The 18,230-nt window shown below is 58.2% G+C and overlaps 2 protein-coding genes across 8 annotated transcripts in view; one reads left to right on the top strand and one right to left on the bottom strand.

The window, feature by feature from the left end:
* Positions 1-8,571, top strand: part of BCL9L (BCL9 like) — a 28,139-nt gene extending 19,568 nt beyond the window's left edge. For all 5 annotated transcript variants that reach the window (XM_055423145.2, XM_055423144.2, XM_055423147.2 and 2 more), the window contains 5 exons: positions 1,408-1,618; positions 1,773-1,857; positions 1,958-4,241; positions 4,695-4,976; positions 5,410-8,571. In XM_055423145.2, coding sequence (XP_055279120.1) covers positions 1,408-1,618; positions 1,773-1,857; positions 1,958-4,241; positions 4,695-4,976; positions 5,410-6,503 — 3,956 coding nt within the window. In that variant the 3' untranslated portion in view covers positions 6,504-8,571. The remainder of the gene's footprint in view (positions 1-1,407; positions 1,619-1,772; positions 1,858-1,957; positions 4,242-4,694; positions 4,977-5,409) is intronic.
* Positions 8,572-8,870: 299 nt separating this feature from the next.
* CXCR5 (C-X-C motif chemokine receptor 5) overlaps positions 8,871-18,230 on the bottom strand; it is a 46,955-nt gene continuing 37,595 nt past the window's right edge. For all 3 annotated transcript variants that reach the window (XM_055423154.2, XM_055423153.2, XM_055423150.2), the window contains exon 3: positions 8,871-11,319. In XM_055423154.2, coding sequence (XP_055279129.1) covers positions 10,252-11,319 — 1,068 coding nt within the window. In that variant the 3' untranslated portion in view covers positions 8,871-10,251. The remainder of the gene's footprint in view (positions 11,320-18,230) is intronic.

Genomic DNA, 18,230 nt, shown 5'->3' with positions numbered 1-18,230 from the left:
GGTGCAGCCGAAAAAACAAAGAGAATAAAACAAAGCCTGCCTTTCTCCCTGTAGCTTTTCCCCAGGAGTCCTAGTTCTATGTGTTCAATATGCTCCTTCCTCTTCTCCAGGGCAATCCTCACACATTGAGGTTGGCTCTCAAGCCCCCCAACCCCCAAACTCTTGGCTCTGTGTAAAATTGGAGGGACACATCCAGATCAGGGCCTTTATGAGGTAGGAGAGTCAGAGCAGATTTCTGCAAGGAGAGGAGCCTGCCCCTAAGCGTGGGAAAGCGGCTACTTCCCCGGATCAAGGGAGTCCACTTGGAATAGTAAGTCCTGGCGCTGTCTGTGGGCCACACGTGGACTGGTGGCAAAGGGCCCACTCATGCACTAGACCCAGTAATGACCAATTGAAGTGAAAATCTCTCAGTTGTGTCCGACTCTTGAATTCTCCAGGCCAGAATACTGGAGTGGGTAGCCTTTCCCTTCTCCAGGGGATCTTCCTAACCCAAGGATTGAACCCAGGTCTCCCACATTGCAGGAGGATTCTTTACCAGCTGAGCCACAAGGGAAGCAGTAGTGACCAAGGGCTGATGTCTTGTCTAGGCTAGGACTTAGTGTCAAGTTGGTGACGGTGGACGAAAGCCTCCCTCAGTGCTGTGGGTGGCCAGTCTACCCTGGGGAATGAACCCAGTGTGTCAGGCGTTTGTAACTCTCTGTTCTCCAGTTTTTTTAGTTTGTGACACAGTTGTGAATTTGCCGCAAAAATAGATTTCTTTGACCAGCCCCTCCCGACTCCTGCCGAACTAGAGTTTAGTGTTTCCACTAAACATGAAGGAATGATGCCTTGAGGAAGTATCTTGTTGATAAGGTTGCCGGTCAGTTAGTGGTAAGGCCAGAATGAACACCTTCAGCTTTTCCATCAGTTGTACAAGCTCATTGCCCGCTTCCCTCACCTGGCCAGCGTGCACGCATATGCACACCCGCTGCACAGACCACAGTGCGGGGTCGGGGCCAGGCCACGCGCCGGGCTCTGCACTACCTGTCTGCCACCTTGGGGGAGTGGTGTCAGCCTTCTGAGGTGGTTCCCTCCTCTCTCAGTGGAGTGCACGCCCTCCTCCCAGGCTGTGACGACGGTAAGGTAGAGTCACTTCCAAGGCGCAGTCAGGGCGCCAGGCGCGTGGGGGCCTGTCGGTGTCCGTCTCCTCTCCTGGGCTCCGCGCAGTCGCCATCCTTGGCAAAGACTGGGCTCCGGCAAGCGTCTGGGAGCGGGACTAGAGAAAATGCCAGGTTGTGGCACCAGATGACCCTGTGGGCACGAGCCGCTCTGTCCCTGGGCATCTCTGGGATGGGACAGCAGGGCGGACACTCCCCTCTGGCTCTCCTCTCTAAACCTGGGCCTCTTTCCCTTTCCTCTCTTGTGCAGATTGTAATGTAGCAGACCCAGCCATGGCGGCCCCACAGCTGGGTCCCGGCCAAGCCCCCCAACTGCCCCTCAGTGACAGCAGCGCACCAGGTCCTCCGCATGGGCCCCCGCCCGGCCTTCGGCCTGATGCCCCCGGGGGCGGAGGCGGGGGTGTCCCTGGAAAGCCCCCCTCCCAGTTTGTGTATGTCTTCACCACCCACCTGGCCAACACGTAAGTGCCCCCAGCCATCGTTTGCCTAGCAGCCCTCAGCCTGGGGTCCTGACTGCCTGCGGGGGCCGGGGCTGGCTGGGGCTGGGATGGGTGAGGTGGAGGGCTCCCTCCTGCCCGTCGCTCTGAGCTGCTTGTGCCCGACCCTCCTGTGCAGGGCTGCGGAGGCTGTGCTACAGGGCCGGGCCGACTCCATCCTTGCCTACCACCAGCAGAACGTGCCGCGGGCCAAGCTGGACCAGGTGAGTGTGTCGCCGGGTCCAGGCACGGGGCTCTATGAGCAGTGGACCCACTACTGCCTCTCCTGACCCATCTCATGGGTTTGCCTTTATCCTCTCGCAGGCCCCCAAAGTGCCACCCACCCCGGAACCGCTACCCCTGAGCACGCCGTCAGCAGGCACCCCTCAGTCCCAGCCTCCTCCTCTGCCGCCACCGCCACCCCCAGCTCCGGGCAGCGCCCCCCCTGCCCTGCCTTCTGAGGGGCCTCCTGAGGACACCAGTCAGGACCTGACACCCAACTCGGTGGGAGCTGCCAGCACGGGCGGTGGAGCTGGGGGGACCCACCCCAACACCCCTACAGCTTCCACCGCCAACAACCCGCTGCCTCCTGGAGGAGACCCCAGCAGCGCTCCCGGCCCCACCCTGCTCGGGGAGGCCCCCACCGGAAATGGGCAGCGGAGCCTGGTGGGCTCAGAGGGCCTGTCCAAGGAGCAGCTGGAGCACCGGGAGCGCTCCCTCCAGACGCTTCGAGACATTGAGCGGCTGCTGCTCCGCAGCGGGGAGACTGAGCCCTTCCTCAAGGGGCCCCCTGGAGGAGCGGGCGAGGGAGGACCACCAGCACCAGCCCCTCCCGCACCCCAGCAGCCACCCACGGCCCCAACCAGTGGGCTGAAGAAATACGAGGAGCCCTTGCAGTCCATGATTTCCCAGACTCAGAGCCTCGGGGGCCCCCCGCTGGAGCATGAAGTGCCGGGGCACCCCCCGGGTGGGGACGTGGGGCAGATGAACGTGATGATGCAGAGGCTGGGCCAGGACAGCTTGACCCCCGAGCAGGTGGCCTGGCGCAAGCTGCAGGAAGAGTACTACGAGGAGAAGCGGAGGAAGGAAGAGCAGATCGGGCTGCACGGGGGCCGCGCGCTGCAGGACATGATGGGCATGGGGGGCATGATGGTGAGGGGGCCGCCGCCCCCCTACCACAGCAAGCCAGGGGATCAGTGGCCCCCTGGGATGGGCGCCCAGCTGCGGGGGCCCATGGACGTCCAAGATCCCATGCAGGTCCGGGCCGGACCCCCCTTCCCCGGCCCCCGTTTCCCAGGCAACCAGATGCAGCGGGTGCCGGGGTTTGGGGGCATGCAGGGTATGCCCATGGAGGTGCCCATGAATGCCATGCAGAGGCCTGTGAGGCCAGGCATGGGTTGGACCGAAGACTTGCCCCCTATGGCGGGGCCTGGCAATTTTGCCCAGAACGCTGTGCCCTACCCAGGTGGGCAGGGTGAAGCGGAGCGATTTATGACCCCTCGGGTTCGTGAGGAGCTGCTGCGGCACCAGCTGCTGGAGAAGCGGTCGATGGGCATGCAGCGGCCCCTGGGCATGGCTGGCAGCGGCATGGGGCAGGGCATGGAGGTGGAGCGGATGATGCAGGCACACCGGCAGATGGATCCGGCCATGTTCCCTGGGCAAATGGCTGGCGGCGAGGGCCTGGCAGGCACTCCCATGGGCATGGAGTTTGCCGGAGGTCGGGGCCTCCTGAGCCCCCCCATGGGGCAGTCTGGGCTAAGGGAGGTGGACCCACCCATGGGGCCCGGCAACCTCAACATGAACATGAACGTGAACATGAACATGAATATGAACCTGAACGTGCAGATGACCCCGCAGCAGCAGATGCTGATGTCGCAGAAGATGCGGGGCCCTGGGGACATGATGGGGCCGCAGGGCCTCAGTCCTGAGGAGATGGCCCGGGTGCGGGCCCAGAACAGTGGTGGAATGATGGGAGGCCCACAGAAGATGCTTATGCCCTCGCAGTTTCCTAGCCAAGGCCAGCAGGGATTCTCTGGGGGCCAGGGACCCTACCAAGCCATGCCCCAGGACATGGGCAACACTCAAGACATGTTCAGCCCTGACCAGAGCTCAATGCCCATGGGCAACGTGGGTACCACCCGGCTCAGCCACATGCCCCTGCCTCCTGCATCCAATCCTCCAGGCTCTGTGCATTCAGCCCCGAACCGGGGACTGGGCAGACGGCCTTCAGACCTCACCATCAGTATTAATCAGATGGGCTCGCCGGGCATGGGGCACCTGAAGTCGCCCACCCTCAGCCAGGTACACTCACCCATGGTCACCTCGCCCTCTGCCAACCTCAAGTCACCCCAGACACCCTCACAGATGGTGCCCTTGCCTTCAGCCAACCCGCCAGGACCTCTCAAGTCGCCCCAGGTCCTCGGTTCCTCCCTCAGCGTCCGTTCGCCCACCGGCTCACCCAGCAGGCTCAAGTCTCCCTCCATGGCGGTGCCTTCTCCAGGCTGGGTCGCCTCACCCAAGACAGCCATGCCCAGCCCCGGAGTCCCCCAGAACAAGCAGCCGCCTCTGAACATGAGCTCTTCCACCACCCTGGGCAACATGGAACAGGGTGAGTCCATGGGGCTGGGCAGGTGGGCCCTGGACTCGCCTCCCAGGTGGGTGTGTTCTTGTCTGGCGGGGGTGTGTGTGTGTGTGAGTGTGAGTGAGTCAAGGGGTCTGTGCCAGGGCCCAGAGGTGGGACGGCTCTGCTGGAGGAGCAGCCACTGGCCCCCGTGTGTGAGCTTCCACAGGGAGCACCATGTTCATCCAGCAGGGATTTCGAGGCGGGGGTGTCATATTTAGGATCTCCTTTCTGTTCAGGGCCCTGAGGCTACAGGAACTGCCTGGAGATGGGTGGGCTGTAGTGATCATGGGGGAACCCGAATTGATGGGCTACCTGTGCCTGAGAGTCAGGTGGAAGTCTGGGAACTGACCTCTTCCTAAAGCCCCAGTGTGAGCAGCCAAATTCATCCCGGCCTCCCCAGTCACCCCCGCTGCTCTCTCTGTCTCCCCACTTCTGTAGGTGCCCTCCCGCCCAGTGGCCCCCGGAGCAGCTCCTCAGCGCCTCCTGCCAACCCCCCGGGCGGCATCGTGAACCCCAGCCTGCCGTTCACTTCCTCCCCAGACCCCACGCCCTCCCAGAACCCCCTGTCTCTGATGATGTCCCAGATGTCCAAGTACGCCATGCCCAGCTCCACCCCGCTCTACCACAATGCCATCAAGACCATCGCCACCTCAGATGACGAGCTGCTGCCCGACCGGCCCCTGCTACCCCCGCCGGCACCGCCGCAGGGCTCTGGGCCAGGTGCGAGGACAGGGAGGGGGTCTCAGGAAGAAGAGCCCACACGGGCTCTGGGAGGGCGAAGAGTGGCCGTGGCCAGTGATCGCCCCTGTGGTCCCGCTGGCTTTTTTGTGCTTCCAAGGGGCCCTGGGTGTCGGGGGTTGTGATGTTCTGGGACACAGTTCCCACTGGTCATTCAATGAAACCAAGCCTGGCTCACTGGAGTGGTCCTTCCAACATCTACTGATGTGTCCCTGGGTAACTGGGCCAGAGCTTGGGTCTCTTGGCTTCTCACCTAAATCCCCCGAGTCCCTGCCCTCACAGCTAGGGCAGGCCAGTGGTGAAAGCCGTCACCCCTGGCACCAGCCTGGCTGGGGCATGGAGAAAGGACTGAGTTCTGTAACCTGCCCCATCTGGGTGCACACGGTTCGTGACCCCCGTTTCTCTTTCCCCGCAGGGATCAGCAATAACCAGCCCAACCAGATGCACCTGAACTCAGCTGCTGCCCAGAGCCCCATGGGCATGAACCTGCCAGGCCAGCAGCCCCTGTCCCATGAGCCCCCACCTGCCATGCTGCCCTCCCCCACCCCTCTGGGCTCCAACATTCCACTGCACCCCAACGCACAGGGGACAGGAGGGCCCCCTCAGAACTCGATGATGATGGCTCCAGGGGGCCCAGACTCCCTGAGTGCCCCCTGCGGGCCGGTGCCCAGCTCCTCCCAGATGATGCCCTTCCCCCCTCGGCTGCAGCAGCCTCACGGTGCCATGGCCCCTGGTGGGGGCGGGGGCGGGGGCCCTGGCCTGCAGCAGCACTACCCCTCAGGCATGGCTCTGCCCCCAGAGGACCTGCCCAGCCAGCCGCCAGGGCCCATGCCCCCTCAGCAGCACCTGATGGGCAAAAGCATGGCCGGCCGCATGGGCGACGCATACCCCCCGGGCGTGCTCCCCGGGGTGGCATCAGTGCTGAATGACCCTGAGCTGAGCGAGGTGATCCGGCCCACCCCGACGGGGATCCCCGAGTTCGACTTGTCCAGGATCATCCCCTCGGAGAAGCCAAGCAGCACCCTCCAGTACTTCCCCAAGAGCGAGAGCCACCCCCCCAAGGCCCAACCCCCCAATCTGCATCTCATGAACCTGCAGAACATGATGGCGGAGCAGACCCCCTCCCGGCCCCCCAACCTCCCGGGCCAGCAGGGCGTCCAGCGGGGGCTCAACATGTCCATGTGCCATCCCGGACAGATGTCCTTGCTGGGCAGGACAGGTGTGCCCCCGCAGCAGGGCATGGTGCCACACGGCCTGCACCAGGGGGTCATGTCCCCCCCACAGGGCCTCATGGCCCAGCAGAATTTCATGCTGATGAAGCAGCGGGGTGTGGGGGGTGAGGTCTACAGCCAGCCACCCCACATGCTCTCCCCGCAGGGCTCCCTCCTGGGCCCCCCGCCCCAGCAGAACCTCATGGTGTCCCACCCCCTGCGGCAGCGCAGTGTGTCTCTGGACAACCAGATGGGCTACCTCCCAGCCCCGGGCGGCATGGCCAACCTGCCCTTCTAGCGGGCCCGGCGAGGGGCTGGAGCTGGGGCCATGTTGCAAATATGATAACCTTAAAAAAAGTTGCTTCTCCTCCAGTGTTGGGATGGCCTGGGTCAAGGGGTGGGGTGGCGGGGGCTTGTGTGGGGAGCGGCATTTGTGGAAACCAGGTGTGCTGGGAGCTTAGGGAGAAGTGGCAGAGTGGGGTGGGGGACCTGGGGGGTGGGTTTGGTTCCATTGTGGCCGCCAGGACCGCCGCTCCCCTTCTCCTCCCGAGTCCTACAGAGCCTCTCCTGTTTCTCTGCACCCACCCTCTTCAGCTTTGCGTCCTGAGTCCTGTATCCCTGTCTCGAACCCTTGGCCGGTTTGGAAGGAGGGAAGTCCCCGCCCCTGTCCTCTCCGGATCCCACTGCTCTCTCCTCTTGGAGCTTCACTCTCCTCCTCTTGGTTTCTCTGTCCCCCTCCACCCCGTTTTTTTCCTTCTGTCCTCTCCCTGCTGTGGCTGACCCCTCTCCCACCCCAACCTGCAGGCGGCTGGCCAGGTGGGCAGGCGCCAGCTGTAGCTGTAAATAGAGCGCTGCGCTTTTGTGCTGGTTTGTGCGTGTGCTGTATTTCTGTGTTTTGATAGAAGTCACTCAGAAAAAAAAAAAAGGATAAAAGAAGCCCTCCCCACGCCCCCCCCACCGGCCCCTTCAAATGATTGCCCCTTTCATTTCCCCTGGACCCAGGGGCATGCAGTCCGACACACAGGTCCAGAAAGGATACCATTCCCGTGCCCTCCTCCAGCGGTGAAATGACCGAGCTACTACCCCACACCTAAACTGAGGTCAGACCACCTTAGGCTTCCACCTGGTGGGCCCCAGCAGGGCTGAGACCTCCCAGGGCGGCAGCCTGTCTGCTGCTGAGTGATTCAGGCGAGCGTGTGTAGGTGCACGCATCTTTGCCCCACACAGGTGACACGGGGGCCCTGGCTTCCCAGCTGTGGATGGCTGGTGTCCCCTGCTGCTACATCTTAAGCCAGAACTTGAAGTCCTTGGTCCCCAGTCTGGGCTGAAGGAAAGAGGGATGAGGCAGAGGCCAAGCGGGTGGCCCTTGGGTGTGGAGCCGTGGAGGAGTAGCCTGTGGGCTGCGAGGGTCCTCTGCCTGCTGCAGTGGCTGCAGGCCAGGTAGCCCCCAGGGCCCTGACTCTTTCCCCAGGCTGCCACCTACTTCCTGTCACCAAAGGAGGAAGGAAAAGGGTTAGGCCCAGTCAGTCTGTCTCCCTGCACCTGCTGAGGACAGAAGAGAGAAAGTGTTCGGCTCGGAGCAGGGCAGCGTCCTCTGCGTCTCTGCCTCCCCGGTTCACTGGCACGGTCCCTCTGCCCAGAGCTCGGGGCTCCCTGCCCACCCAGGCACAGCCACTGCCTTCCAGTCAGCCCCCGGCCCTTTCCCAGAAGAGCTCTCCTCCTCCTCTGGTCAGAGCTGAAGCCATACACGGTTGGGTGTTTTGCCCCCCCTTGGCCCCAGGAGTAAAACACTTCTCCTTTTCTCACTTCCTTTCCTGCCTTGTGAGGTGGCAGGGCAGCTCTCTGGCTGAGGCCTTCCGTGCCCACCTCCAGGACCCAGGGCCGTTTCTCGGCGAGGTGTCTTCTGCCATGGCCCGTCCCTGGCCTTCCCGACCTGAGGGGGCCTGGTCTCCCATTGGCAGCTGTGATACAAAGGGACTTTGTCCTTGCTTCTCCCAGGCTGGTGCTGTCCTAAGTCCCCCGTCGGCCAGGTCAAGCGCTTCCTCCAGGGCTGGCTGTGGCAGGGCCTGGGGCTCTGGGTTCAGGGGCCACCTGCCCTCCACCCCGCCAGACATGTTCCCGCCCTGTGTCTGGGCTCCATGCCCTTTAGCCTCCCACCTCTGACCCAAGACTCCCCAAGCCGACTCTTAAGTGTTTCCTGCCCAGAGGAGAGACGGGTCAAACTGAAAAGGGCCTGACGCCCTCCCCCTGCCCCTCTCCTCCCACCTCTGCCACCAGACTAGCTTTCCAAGGTGAAGTCCACAGGCCAGCTTCCCTCCATTCGTGGCCACACCCCCAGCCATTTTGTACCATTATATAAATATATATATATAAATATAAATATATAAATACAATATGTGAAGACATCTTCTTCGTTTTTATTTTGAGACAATTTTTAGGCTTGTTCCGGGGCTCTCTGTGCTGCCTGTACTGTATTGACCTGTTTTATAGGTGCCTTTTTATTAAAAAGACAAAATTAAACATCTAGTTTCTTGCTGTCTTCTTTCATGTCTGGCTCCTCCACTGCCCAGCTTACTACTGGAGGCTGAGAGGAACAGGGGACCCCAGGGTTCTCCAGCGTTCCATGGTGAAGACGAGTCCCCTGGGTCATACATCTAATATTCCCTACAGAGAGACTTCTTAAGGACTTCCGCTGATGGACTTGAGTGGGCCTGAGTAACCAACGTGTGCCCTCGACAAGTGCAGGAGTCCCTGATATCCCATTCTGGTCAGACCAGGGGCCAGGCTGGCAGGCAAGGGGGCAGGGGCAGGACTGGCGTGGAGCAGCTTCCTCTGGTTCCATTTGAGTAGTACCTTCTCGGGGCAGGGCTCAGCTTCCTGGAGCCTGGGGACTTCCTTGCCCAGGCCTGCTTGTCACACTGCCCAGCCCAAGGGGATGCTCCTCGGCTCTCACTGAGGCCCAGAAAGATGGCCCAGCCTGCAGGCAGGGGACTGGATGAGATGACCCCCGGGGACCCTTTAGATCTGTCTCTCTCCTCAGGAGGTCTCTCTCTCCACTGACTTGGCTAAGTGCCCCCTCTGCTGTGGTTGGATCCTCTCTGCGGCTCCAGGGGTTTCCCTGGCAGTGTAGTTTGCAGGGAGAGGGGTGGGGGGAACGCATCTATCTCCTTCCCCGTCAGCTCTCAGACCCACCCGGGCCCTGAACCACACTGGGAGCTCTCTGCCCTGGGCAGAGAAGACAACTGGCTTTGGTGAATACTTGTGCCTCCTTGGAGCTGGGGAAGGAGAATCTTTCCTTTCCTTGGTTGGGTTCCTCTCGGCTGCCCTTACGTCTTCTCTAGGACGCTGACTTGTCTCCGAGGGTGCCTGGAGTCTGCCCTAAGTCGGTAGACCTCCCAGGGCCCAGTGACGTGGGACTGGCCCAGCGCCATTTTGAACAGAGCCAGGCAGCCACATGGACCGGGTCAGCCTGAGCTTCCCGCCTGGTCAGAACACCGCAGGTCTGGTGACCCGAAAGAATGTCTGGGCTTCTTGGTCACTGAGACGTGTTGAGGCCACACACACTCTGTTGCCAACTGACCTTTCTTTAGCTTTAGCCTCCATCCAACCCCTGGTGCTTAGCTTCTAGTTTCTTTTGGCAGGTGAGGTGGGAGGAGATGTGGGTGGTTGTAGAGGTATGTGGTCCATAAGATGACAGACCATGTTCTGGAAGGGGAGTGACTTTCCCTGTTGGCAGGGGCAGAAGTAAAAGTTGTTCTTTGAGCTCTGGATGGTTAGGATGAGAGAAGGCAAGCGTGGTCCTCTCAGCCCAAGGGCAAAGGTATCCTTGGCTCTGCCTTTCGGATGCTGTCCCCTCCCTGGACCTCAGCCTAGATGTGGGGCTGGGAGAAGACCCAGCAAGGATGTCCTGGGAGGAGGGGTTGATTCCTCCAGCTGCCCCATATGAGGATACTGGCCAAGGCAAGCTCTTAGGAACCCAGCTCCTGCGATCCCAGCATCACTGCCTGCCCCAAGGAAAGCTGAAACAAAGGGGAGGGGGCTGGGACCTAGAAGGTGGTGAGGGAGGTGGCGTTCTCTGACTCTGAGAGGCTGCTCTTGCGCCAGCTGGGGAAAAACTGGCAAAGGGAGGCAGGGCCGGTGCAGCCCAGCTTGGTCAGGAGCCGTGACAGGTCACTGCGGAATTTCACACCGGCGAAGGTGTAGAGCATGGGGTTGAGGCAGCAGTGGGCTAGGCCCAGAAACTCGCTCATGGTGATGGCCATGGAGAGATAGCTGTCCAGCTCACAGCTGCTGCCTAGCATCTTCAGCCTCGCTAGGGTGTCCAGGAAGATAACGATTTGGTAGGGTGACCAGCAGAGAAAGAAGACACTTGTCACCAGGATGGCCACCCTGACCGCCTTCTGCCGCTGAGGGCGCCGCTGGGCCTGGCACAGCCTGTGCACCACCCCAACGTAGCACCAAGCCATCACCAGCATCGGCAGCAGGAATCCTCCGATGTGGTAGAGAAAGCGAGAAGTGAACCAGGCGTTGGTTTCGGCTTGGTTCTCCTGGGAGAAGGTGCAGTGCGGCAGGGAGTCGTTGTAATGGGGTTCGCTGACCTTGGCAAAGAGGATCTCTGGCAAGGCGAAGAAGAAGCCCGCCAGCCAGATGGTCGCACAGGTGACGTGGATGGACAGGAGGCGGCGATGGCGGTAGGCGTGGACGGCGTGGACGATGGCCAGGTAGCGGTCCACGGCGATGCAGGCCAGGAGCAGGCTGCTGCAGTAGAAGTTGATCTTGTGCAGAGAAATCACGGTTTTGCAGAGGAAGGTGCCCAGCACCCAGCCCACGGAGCTCTCGGCCACAGCGAAAGGCAGGATGAAGACCAGGAGGAGGTCTGCCACCGCCAGGTGGAACAGGAAGGTCTCAGTGGAGCTGCGCGTCTGCCGGTGGCGCTCCAGGATCACCAGGACCAGAATGTTGCCCATCATGCCGAGGAGGAAGATGAGGCCATAGGCCACGGGCATGAACACGGCCTTGAAGGAGGTCAGCAGAGGCCCCTCAGCAGTGAGGCAGAGGTGGTTTTCCTTTATGGGGGTCTCCGTACTGTCATTGTAGCTCCCTAATTCCTTGTACTTCAAGGACAAGGAGACAGGAGAGCAGAAACTGAGAACCAGTCTTTCCTCTCGGAGAGGGATCCTGACGCCCTGGTAGAGTTAGCCTGTTCCCCTCCCCCCACACCCCGCAAGCTAACTGCTTTCGTCCCTGCGCCCCCAGGCCGCCCACAGATCAAATCCCAGTTTCCCTTCATGTTCCTCCAACAAATCACTTTGCCTTTTCCAACTTCGGTTTTCGTCTGTAAAGATCCCTCACTGGGTAGTGACAAAGACTAAAGGAGAGAACGTGGCATGAGAATATGGACTCTGGAGGGCTGTGCCCCTGTAAGTCATTTCTCATCTCTGAGTCCTCAGGTGTGGAAGGCTGCAGGCTCGGGGGCTGGGATCAGGACTTCCATTTGGGGAATGAATCTGGTTGGGATAAGGAGTTCCAATTCTGGACAGGACAGAGGGCACTCATGCCTGCGTGCGTGTGTGCTCAGTTGCTCAATTGTATCTGACTCTTTGTGGCCCCATGGACTGTAACCTGTCAGGCTCCTCTGTCCATGGGATTTCCCTGGCAAGAATGCTGGAGTGGGTTGCCATTTCCTTCTCCAGGGGATCTTCCTGACTCAGGCATGGAACCTGCATCTCCTGTGGCTCCTGCATTGGCAGGTAGGTTCTTTACACTGAGTCACCTGGGAAGCCCTACTAAAGCCCAGGATCCTGCTGAAGGGCTGTTTGCTGATATGGGCTGTTGGCTTCCTCTCGTTTTGTCCCCTTCTTCCTGAGTGCCTTCTTTATAACTGAAATTGTTGTGAGAGCCTCTTGTTTTGTATAACTTGCACAATAAGCTCAGGTATGTAATATCTCTGTTTCACCAATGTCTTGCTAGAGAGCAGGTCTGCTTGAACCCATGTTGACGTAACTTCCACCAACACACGGCACCGCCTGGGCTGCCCTGCCTGCTACTCCCCATCACCTGCACACTCCTTGCTCTGCGCCCTTCCCATTTCAGAAGCAGAGGGCCCAGAGGCAGAGGAGGGCAATAGGAGGAAGTAAGGGAGGCACGAGGGTGGGGGTGGGGTGTGGGGGTGGATACCTGTGGCAGGGGTGATGGTGGTGGGGGGCTGGGGAGGGCTCCAAGTGAAGGGCATGTGCCCACTCAGTTTCCGGAAGCTCACTCCCCCCACCCCCCACCCCCCCACACACCCCCAGCACTCAGGTTGTTTACCGAGCAAACCGCAAAGGAAGGCAGGGTGCCTGTTTTCATACCTTTCACTCACAGCTGTCCCCCTGCACCTGCTCCTCCTCACTTCCCAGCTCTGTTCTTCCCACCCCTCCCCTAACCAGACCCTCCTTCACGGCATTTCAAAACCACTTATAACCAACTTCTGTGGGCTCAGAAAGACACTTCCAGAAACGATGAACCCCTGGGAGAGAGAGGATGGGAGCAGGGACTCGGCACCCAGGCTCTGGGTGCCATCCTTCCTGGAGAGTGAGGGTCCCCCCACAAGTGGGGGTGGCTGCACTGCTAACCAGGACCCCAGCTGGGTCTTTCCTTCTGGTTCCTGGGGCAGGTGGTTCTGGAAGAAGGGGTTGGGGGGATACATAAGTTTAGTGGCAGAGCCACAGGCTTGCCCCGACCTCAGCATCCTCTACCAAAGCTCTAGCCCTTCTTCACACTCATGCGCAGGTCTATTGTCTCCCCGCGGTCCCATTCCCACCAACTTCTCCACTCTTGTCTAGCTCCTACACAGAGGGCAGGATGAATTTTCCAACCCACGAACCTCATTACATAAGTGTCCTGCTTAAAATCTTTTACTGTTCCCTGTTACCTCTAAGCAGTGATTTTCTTTTTTTTCCAATTTCATACTTAAAAAAATTTATTGGAGTATAGTTGATTTAAAATGTGTTAGTCTTATTTAATAGCAAAGCCAATTATAAGAAAAAGTCATGTTTTGGATCAAGTTCATCAATAGAAGTTTGGAAGACGCCAACCTCCATGCATTCACACAGCAGACTACAACACAGCGCTCAAAACCAGATGAGGTTTATCTGCATGTTCTCTTAGGGAGAGATGTTTACCTTACATCACTCAATTTCAGAACTAATTGGAGGGCATCCCGTAGAGGATGAGTCCATGACTTTCTCTGCAGGTTTTAGCAGGGAGTGGGTGGAGGGCAAGGAGAGAGTCTCCTTGAAACCAGGACACCCTTGTCTCATGTAGGGTTTCACATACTAGATTTTGTTTAAGAATATGCTTCTGCTTTCATTCAAAAGCCATAAACTTGTAGTGCCAGTGTGCCAAGTCACTTTAGTCATGTCTGACTCTTTGTGATCCTCTGGACAGTAGCCCGCCAGGCTTCTCTGTCCCTGGGATTCTCCAGACAAGAATACTGGAGTGGATTGCCATGCCCTTCTCCAAGGGATCTTCTTGACCCAGGGATCGAACCCACGTCTCCTGTCTTCTGCATTGGCAGGCGGATTCTTTACCTCTAGTGGCACGTGGGAAGTAGGGTAAGGTCTAAACTCCCCTACAGGGCATTTACATTGTTGCAAAATGTATATTTCCCTGACCTTTTAAACCTTATCTCTTCCTCTTCATAGCTTTATTCCTCTCCTTCAGGTTCATCATCCTCCTGCCTGCCTGCCCCCATCACTCCAATATAGTCCTGTCTCTAAAATTCTTCCTTTTGCTGAGCAGTCCTTTCTTGCAAAAGCTTACCTGTTCCTATGCTTTTCTTAATGCCCCACTCAATCCCACCTTCCTATGTCCTTCCTAACTCTTCTGTTTGGAATTATTGGGTTGGCTTAAAAGTTTGTTCAGGTTTTTCTGTACTATCTTATGGGAAGAGCTGAACAAACTTTTGGGCCATCCCAGTACGTTCTCTCTTCTTCTGTCACAAGTGCCTTTATTACATCACTCAGGACCTGGGATGCCCATGGCCTCAGTACAGGGTGAGCTCCTGGAGGCAGGCCCTCTGTGTCCCCCTTACAAGGCCATGTATTTTGCACGTGCCGGATGGGCTTCAGAGAGCAGTTTCGAAAGAAGACCAGAGACCCTCATATTCCAGGACTTCAAGGCAGCTCCTCTCTGTGCCCCAGCAGAGACTCAGACACTGCTCCTTACCCTACTTCAGTCTTGTCTCCTCCCAAAGTTCTTGACAGCCTCAAGCCTATCGAGTTCTCTATCCATACTGGGAGCTATTTCCAACATCCTCATTGAATACAACCTGGAACTCAGCAGGAGTTAAGGAGAAAGAAGTGAGATGAGCTGTCTTCATGCAGAACAAAGCAATGGAGACAGAAGCAGAGGTGTAGGGTTTGGCAGTCAGTGGGGCTGGGCTGGACTCCGTCTACCTCGTGGTGGGAGCCTGGCGGTCCCACCACCCAGCAGGGGGCTTCAGTGCAGCCAGCCTACCTGGCCACTCAAGACCTGCTGGCTAAAGCATCTAGGTTGATGGGTTAAAGTCAACACAAAGAGACGTGTCCTTTGGACCCCAGAGCCCCCATCTCCTGATCCAGGTTTAGAGAAGGATGGCTGGGGTGGGGGAGTTGGGGGGGGCTTCCCAGGAGGCGCTAGTGGTAAAGAATCCACCTACCAATGCAGGAGACATAAGAGACCTGGATTTGATCCCCTGGAGGACGGCATGGAAACCCACTTCAGTAATCTTGTCTGGAGAATCCCATGGACAGAGGAGCCTGGTGGGCTTCAGCCCATGGGGTCACACAGAGTCGGACACGACTGAAGTGACTTAGCACTCACACACGGGAGTAAGGGAGTTAGGGGAGTGGGGACTGTCTCTTCCTTCTTGCCGAGAGGTGGTTGTTCAGCAGAACGCTCAGGTAGAGAGGAGAAGATGGAGGAAGCTGGTTTGAGGAGCGCTGAGAGGCTGCGATACCGCTCAGCAGGAGGTGTCAAACAGACGGTTGTTGGGGCCCGGGAGTGGCACGTGTTAAACCATTTCCCACAGCCAGGGGATCCGGCACCCTCACCCTTCCCCAAATCATGGAGAGAGGTAATCGCACAAGGCTGACTCTGGCCCAGTGGGAAACTGGGAATCCTGAATGTCATGGGAATGGGGCATGGAAGGGCCCCCCAAGACTCACATCCAGAGGGAGTTCATTGTGGGTGACATGACCTCATTCTTTGCTATGACAAGTTTCAGGAACCCACGGCCCTCAGGCACACACACCCTCTGACAGCAGTGTGTACCCTGTATAGCTTCAGACATGTGCCAGGTGGGGCCATGACAGCATGTAGTGTGAGCAGGTACCCAGTGGATAGTAGCCTAACAAAGGCTAGGGACCAGGCCTCAAAAGAGGCAAGAAAACACAGTAACTGGGATGAAGCTGAGCAAAGAGCCAGGAATCTAGGTAGAAAATTGCTGTGACCACTAGGAGGAGTGGGGGCTAGAACATTCTGTGTCCTGGTATTGAGGTGCCAGGAGAAGGGAGGATGGGATTGCAGTGCTTGGGGTTGCAGACTTGCCTGGTGGTCCAGTGGTTAAGCATCCACCTGCCAGTGCAGGGGACACGGCTTCAATCTCTGGTCCCAGAAGATCCCACAGGCTGCAGGGCAATTAAACCCGTGGGCCACAACTACTGAGCCCACGAGCCGCAACTACTGAAGCTCAAGGGTACTAGAGCCCATGCTCTGCAATAAGAGAAGCCACCACAATAAGTCCTCGCACCTCAACTATAGAGTAGCCCCCACTCACTGCAACCAGAGAAAGCCCATGCAGCAACAAAGACCCAGCACAATAAAAGATGAATCAACACAATTTTTTTTTAAATGCTTGGGATTGCAAATGTTATTCTTCTTCCCCTGCTCCCCACTTCTTTCCTTCCTCTGGATCCCCTGTAGGACCCAGGCCTCTCCCTGGATAATTAAGGCCCCCAGGTCCCATCTGACTTCTTTAAATAATGAGGCTACCATGCTGCCCTGCCCTGAACTGTGTGAAGCTCACAAGCATTTGCTGATGGGTCTCTGTGTCAGCAAGTGGGCAGGGGGGTGTCTCGGACCCTCCCCAGGGGTCTGCCCTAGATCCTTTCCTTGTTTTCACTCTCAGCCCTGTCCTGGGTGACACAGCTGGGGGACATTTTCAAATGATGCAGACTTCTCTATAAACAAGAACTACAGGCCCAAACTGACCAGATGGAATTGATCAGGAAAAATGTAGAAACTGAGATGGGGTTTCAAACTTTAACTCTTCAGGGACCGATGAGGGAAGACCTGACTTAACTGTTTGTGAGAAAAAAGTCCCGAGAGTTTGTTGACAGCAAGCTTCAGATGAGTCAACAGAGTGACGTGGCTGCCAGGAGGGCTCCGTTACCTTATGTAGGTGAACAGAAACCTGTCGGTGGGCAGCTTCCACCAACCCAGTTCCTTTGGGCTGGACCAGGGTGACCAGAGGTTAAGGGGTCCGGAAATGCCTGCCCTTGGAGGAAGCTCCCAGGTCAGTGGCGGTGGCATCCAGGGAAGAGAAGACTTGACTCAAAGATAGCCAGCGCCTTCAAGGACTGTAAAGAGCCCCCATGGCGAGAGGGTAGGATGGACTTACTGTGTGAGGTTCTAGAGGGTAGACCAGGAAGAACGGGCCGAGATTGGGGTGAGGGGTGTTTCAGTCAAAGGAGAAAGAACCTTCTAACAGGTTCTAGCTATTTAACAATGGGTTGGGGCCCTTGGGAGGAAGAGGAATATTTGAGGCCAAGTGTGTGGAAGGCATTCCTGCCCTGGAAAAGAGGCTGGGAGCTGCTCTCAGATGCGCCTTGCTCACAGCTCCCAGACGCTCCACGTCTCGGGCTGTCATGCCCTGCCCTGAGCTGGTTCTCAGCCTTATCTTCAGTTGCTTGGGTGCTGTTGCTTCTCCAGGTTGTCTGGCCTGCAGGGAGGGAATGGCTCAGCCTAACTTTGCTTCTCAGCCCACAGGAGGGGGGCAGGGCTGCTGAGGGCTTGGCTCGTCCAGGCCCAAGCCCAGGGCTCCAGGGGCCTGAGTCATACAGACTGCAAGAGGCTCGGGGAGCACACACAGACTCCATCTCCTTTTATGTCCTTGGCTGGACATTCCCAGTTCAGAGTCGGGAGCTGTGATCAGGGCAGTCAGAGTGTCTCCTATTCTGGTTTTCGGTGGCTTGAGGGATGCCGGGGGCAGGGGGGTGTTCTGAGGAAGGAGGCTGGGCTGAAGGGCAAGGGCGGAGGTCGGTATCCCCTCTTCCTTTAGAGGGCCCACACTCCCTGAAGGCCATTTGTCACATCTCCCCCCCTTCCCCACCCCCAGCCTTCAAGAGTGACCTGCCAGGCTACTCTTCCATCTCCACCAGAGGGCTTTGGCCATGAGGAACAAGACACTACTCTGGGTGTGGTTCTGGGTGGAGACTCTAAGCTACCCCTTCCTCTGCACTGAGTCTCCAGGCTTCAGTGGGTCCCCCTTGGTACCCCAAATCAATTTACACTTTGGGGACAGAACCACACTGTCCAAGGGACAGATGGACATGTCACTTGGGTGTGTATGATACCACATCCCGAGTTAGTACTGATTGGAAGTATTTTGTCCCATCACTCCTGAAAGAAGACTCATTCTTATGTTCTGATTGTCAGCGCGAGTTCAGGGCCACTTTTTCAGCCAATCTGCCAGAGGAGTGGATCAGCCACAGTCTGCTTCGTCACTGAAGGCGAGAATTTCTGCTGGAGACTGCGGTCTGTGTGCCTGAGTCCAGATTTGCTCCCGTGCCGACCCCTCCCCAGGCTGGCCCTGCCTGGGTCTCCCCCTTATCGGACCCTACCAATCACCCCCAGGTGTGACCCTTCTCACTGGGGTTCCTCTGGGAATTTCTGATTGGTTTGGGAGGAGGGTGAGCCTTCCCTCCCCCAAGGTAAACCCCAGAAACAGCCTGAGCTGGTTTTGGTTCCTCTTCTTGACACCTCCTTGATGAAATGGGACAGT

The sequence above is a fragment of the Moschus berezovskii genome, chromosome 14, assembly GCF_049115385.1.
Source record: "Moschus berezovskii isolate FMDL1 chromosome 14, NW_MosBer_1.0, whole genome shotgun sequence".
NCBI classification, from domain to species: domain Eukaryota; kingdom Metazoa; phylum Chordata; class Mammalia; order Artiodactyla; family Moschidae; genus Moschus; species Moschus berezovskii.
The sequence above is the reverse complement of the archived record's forward strand: the minus strand, read 5'-3'. Positions and strand labels throughout refer to the sequence as shown.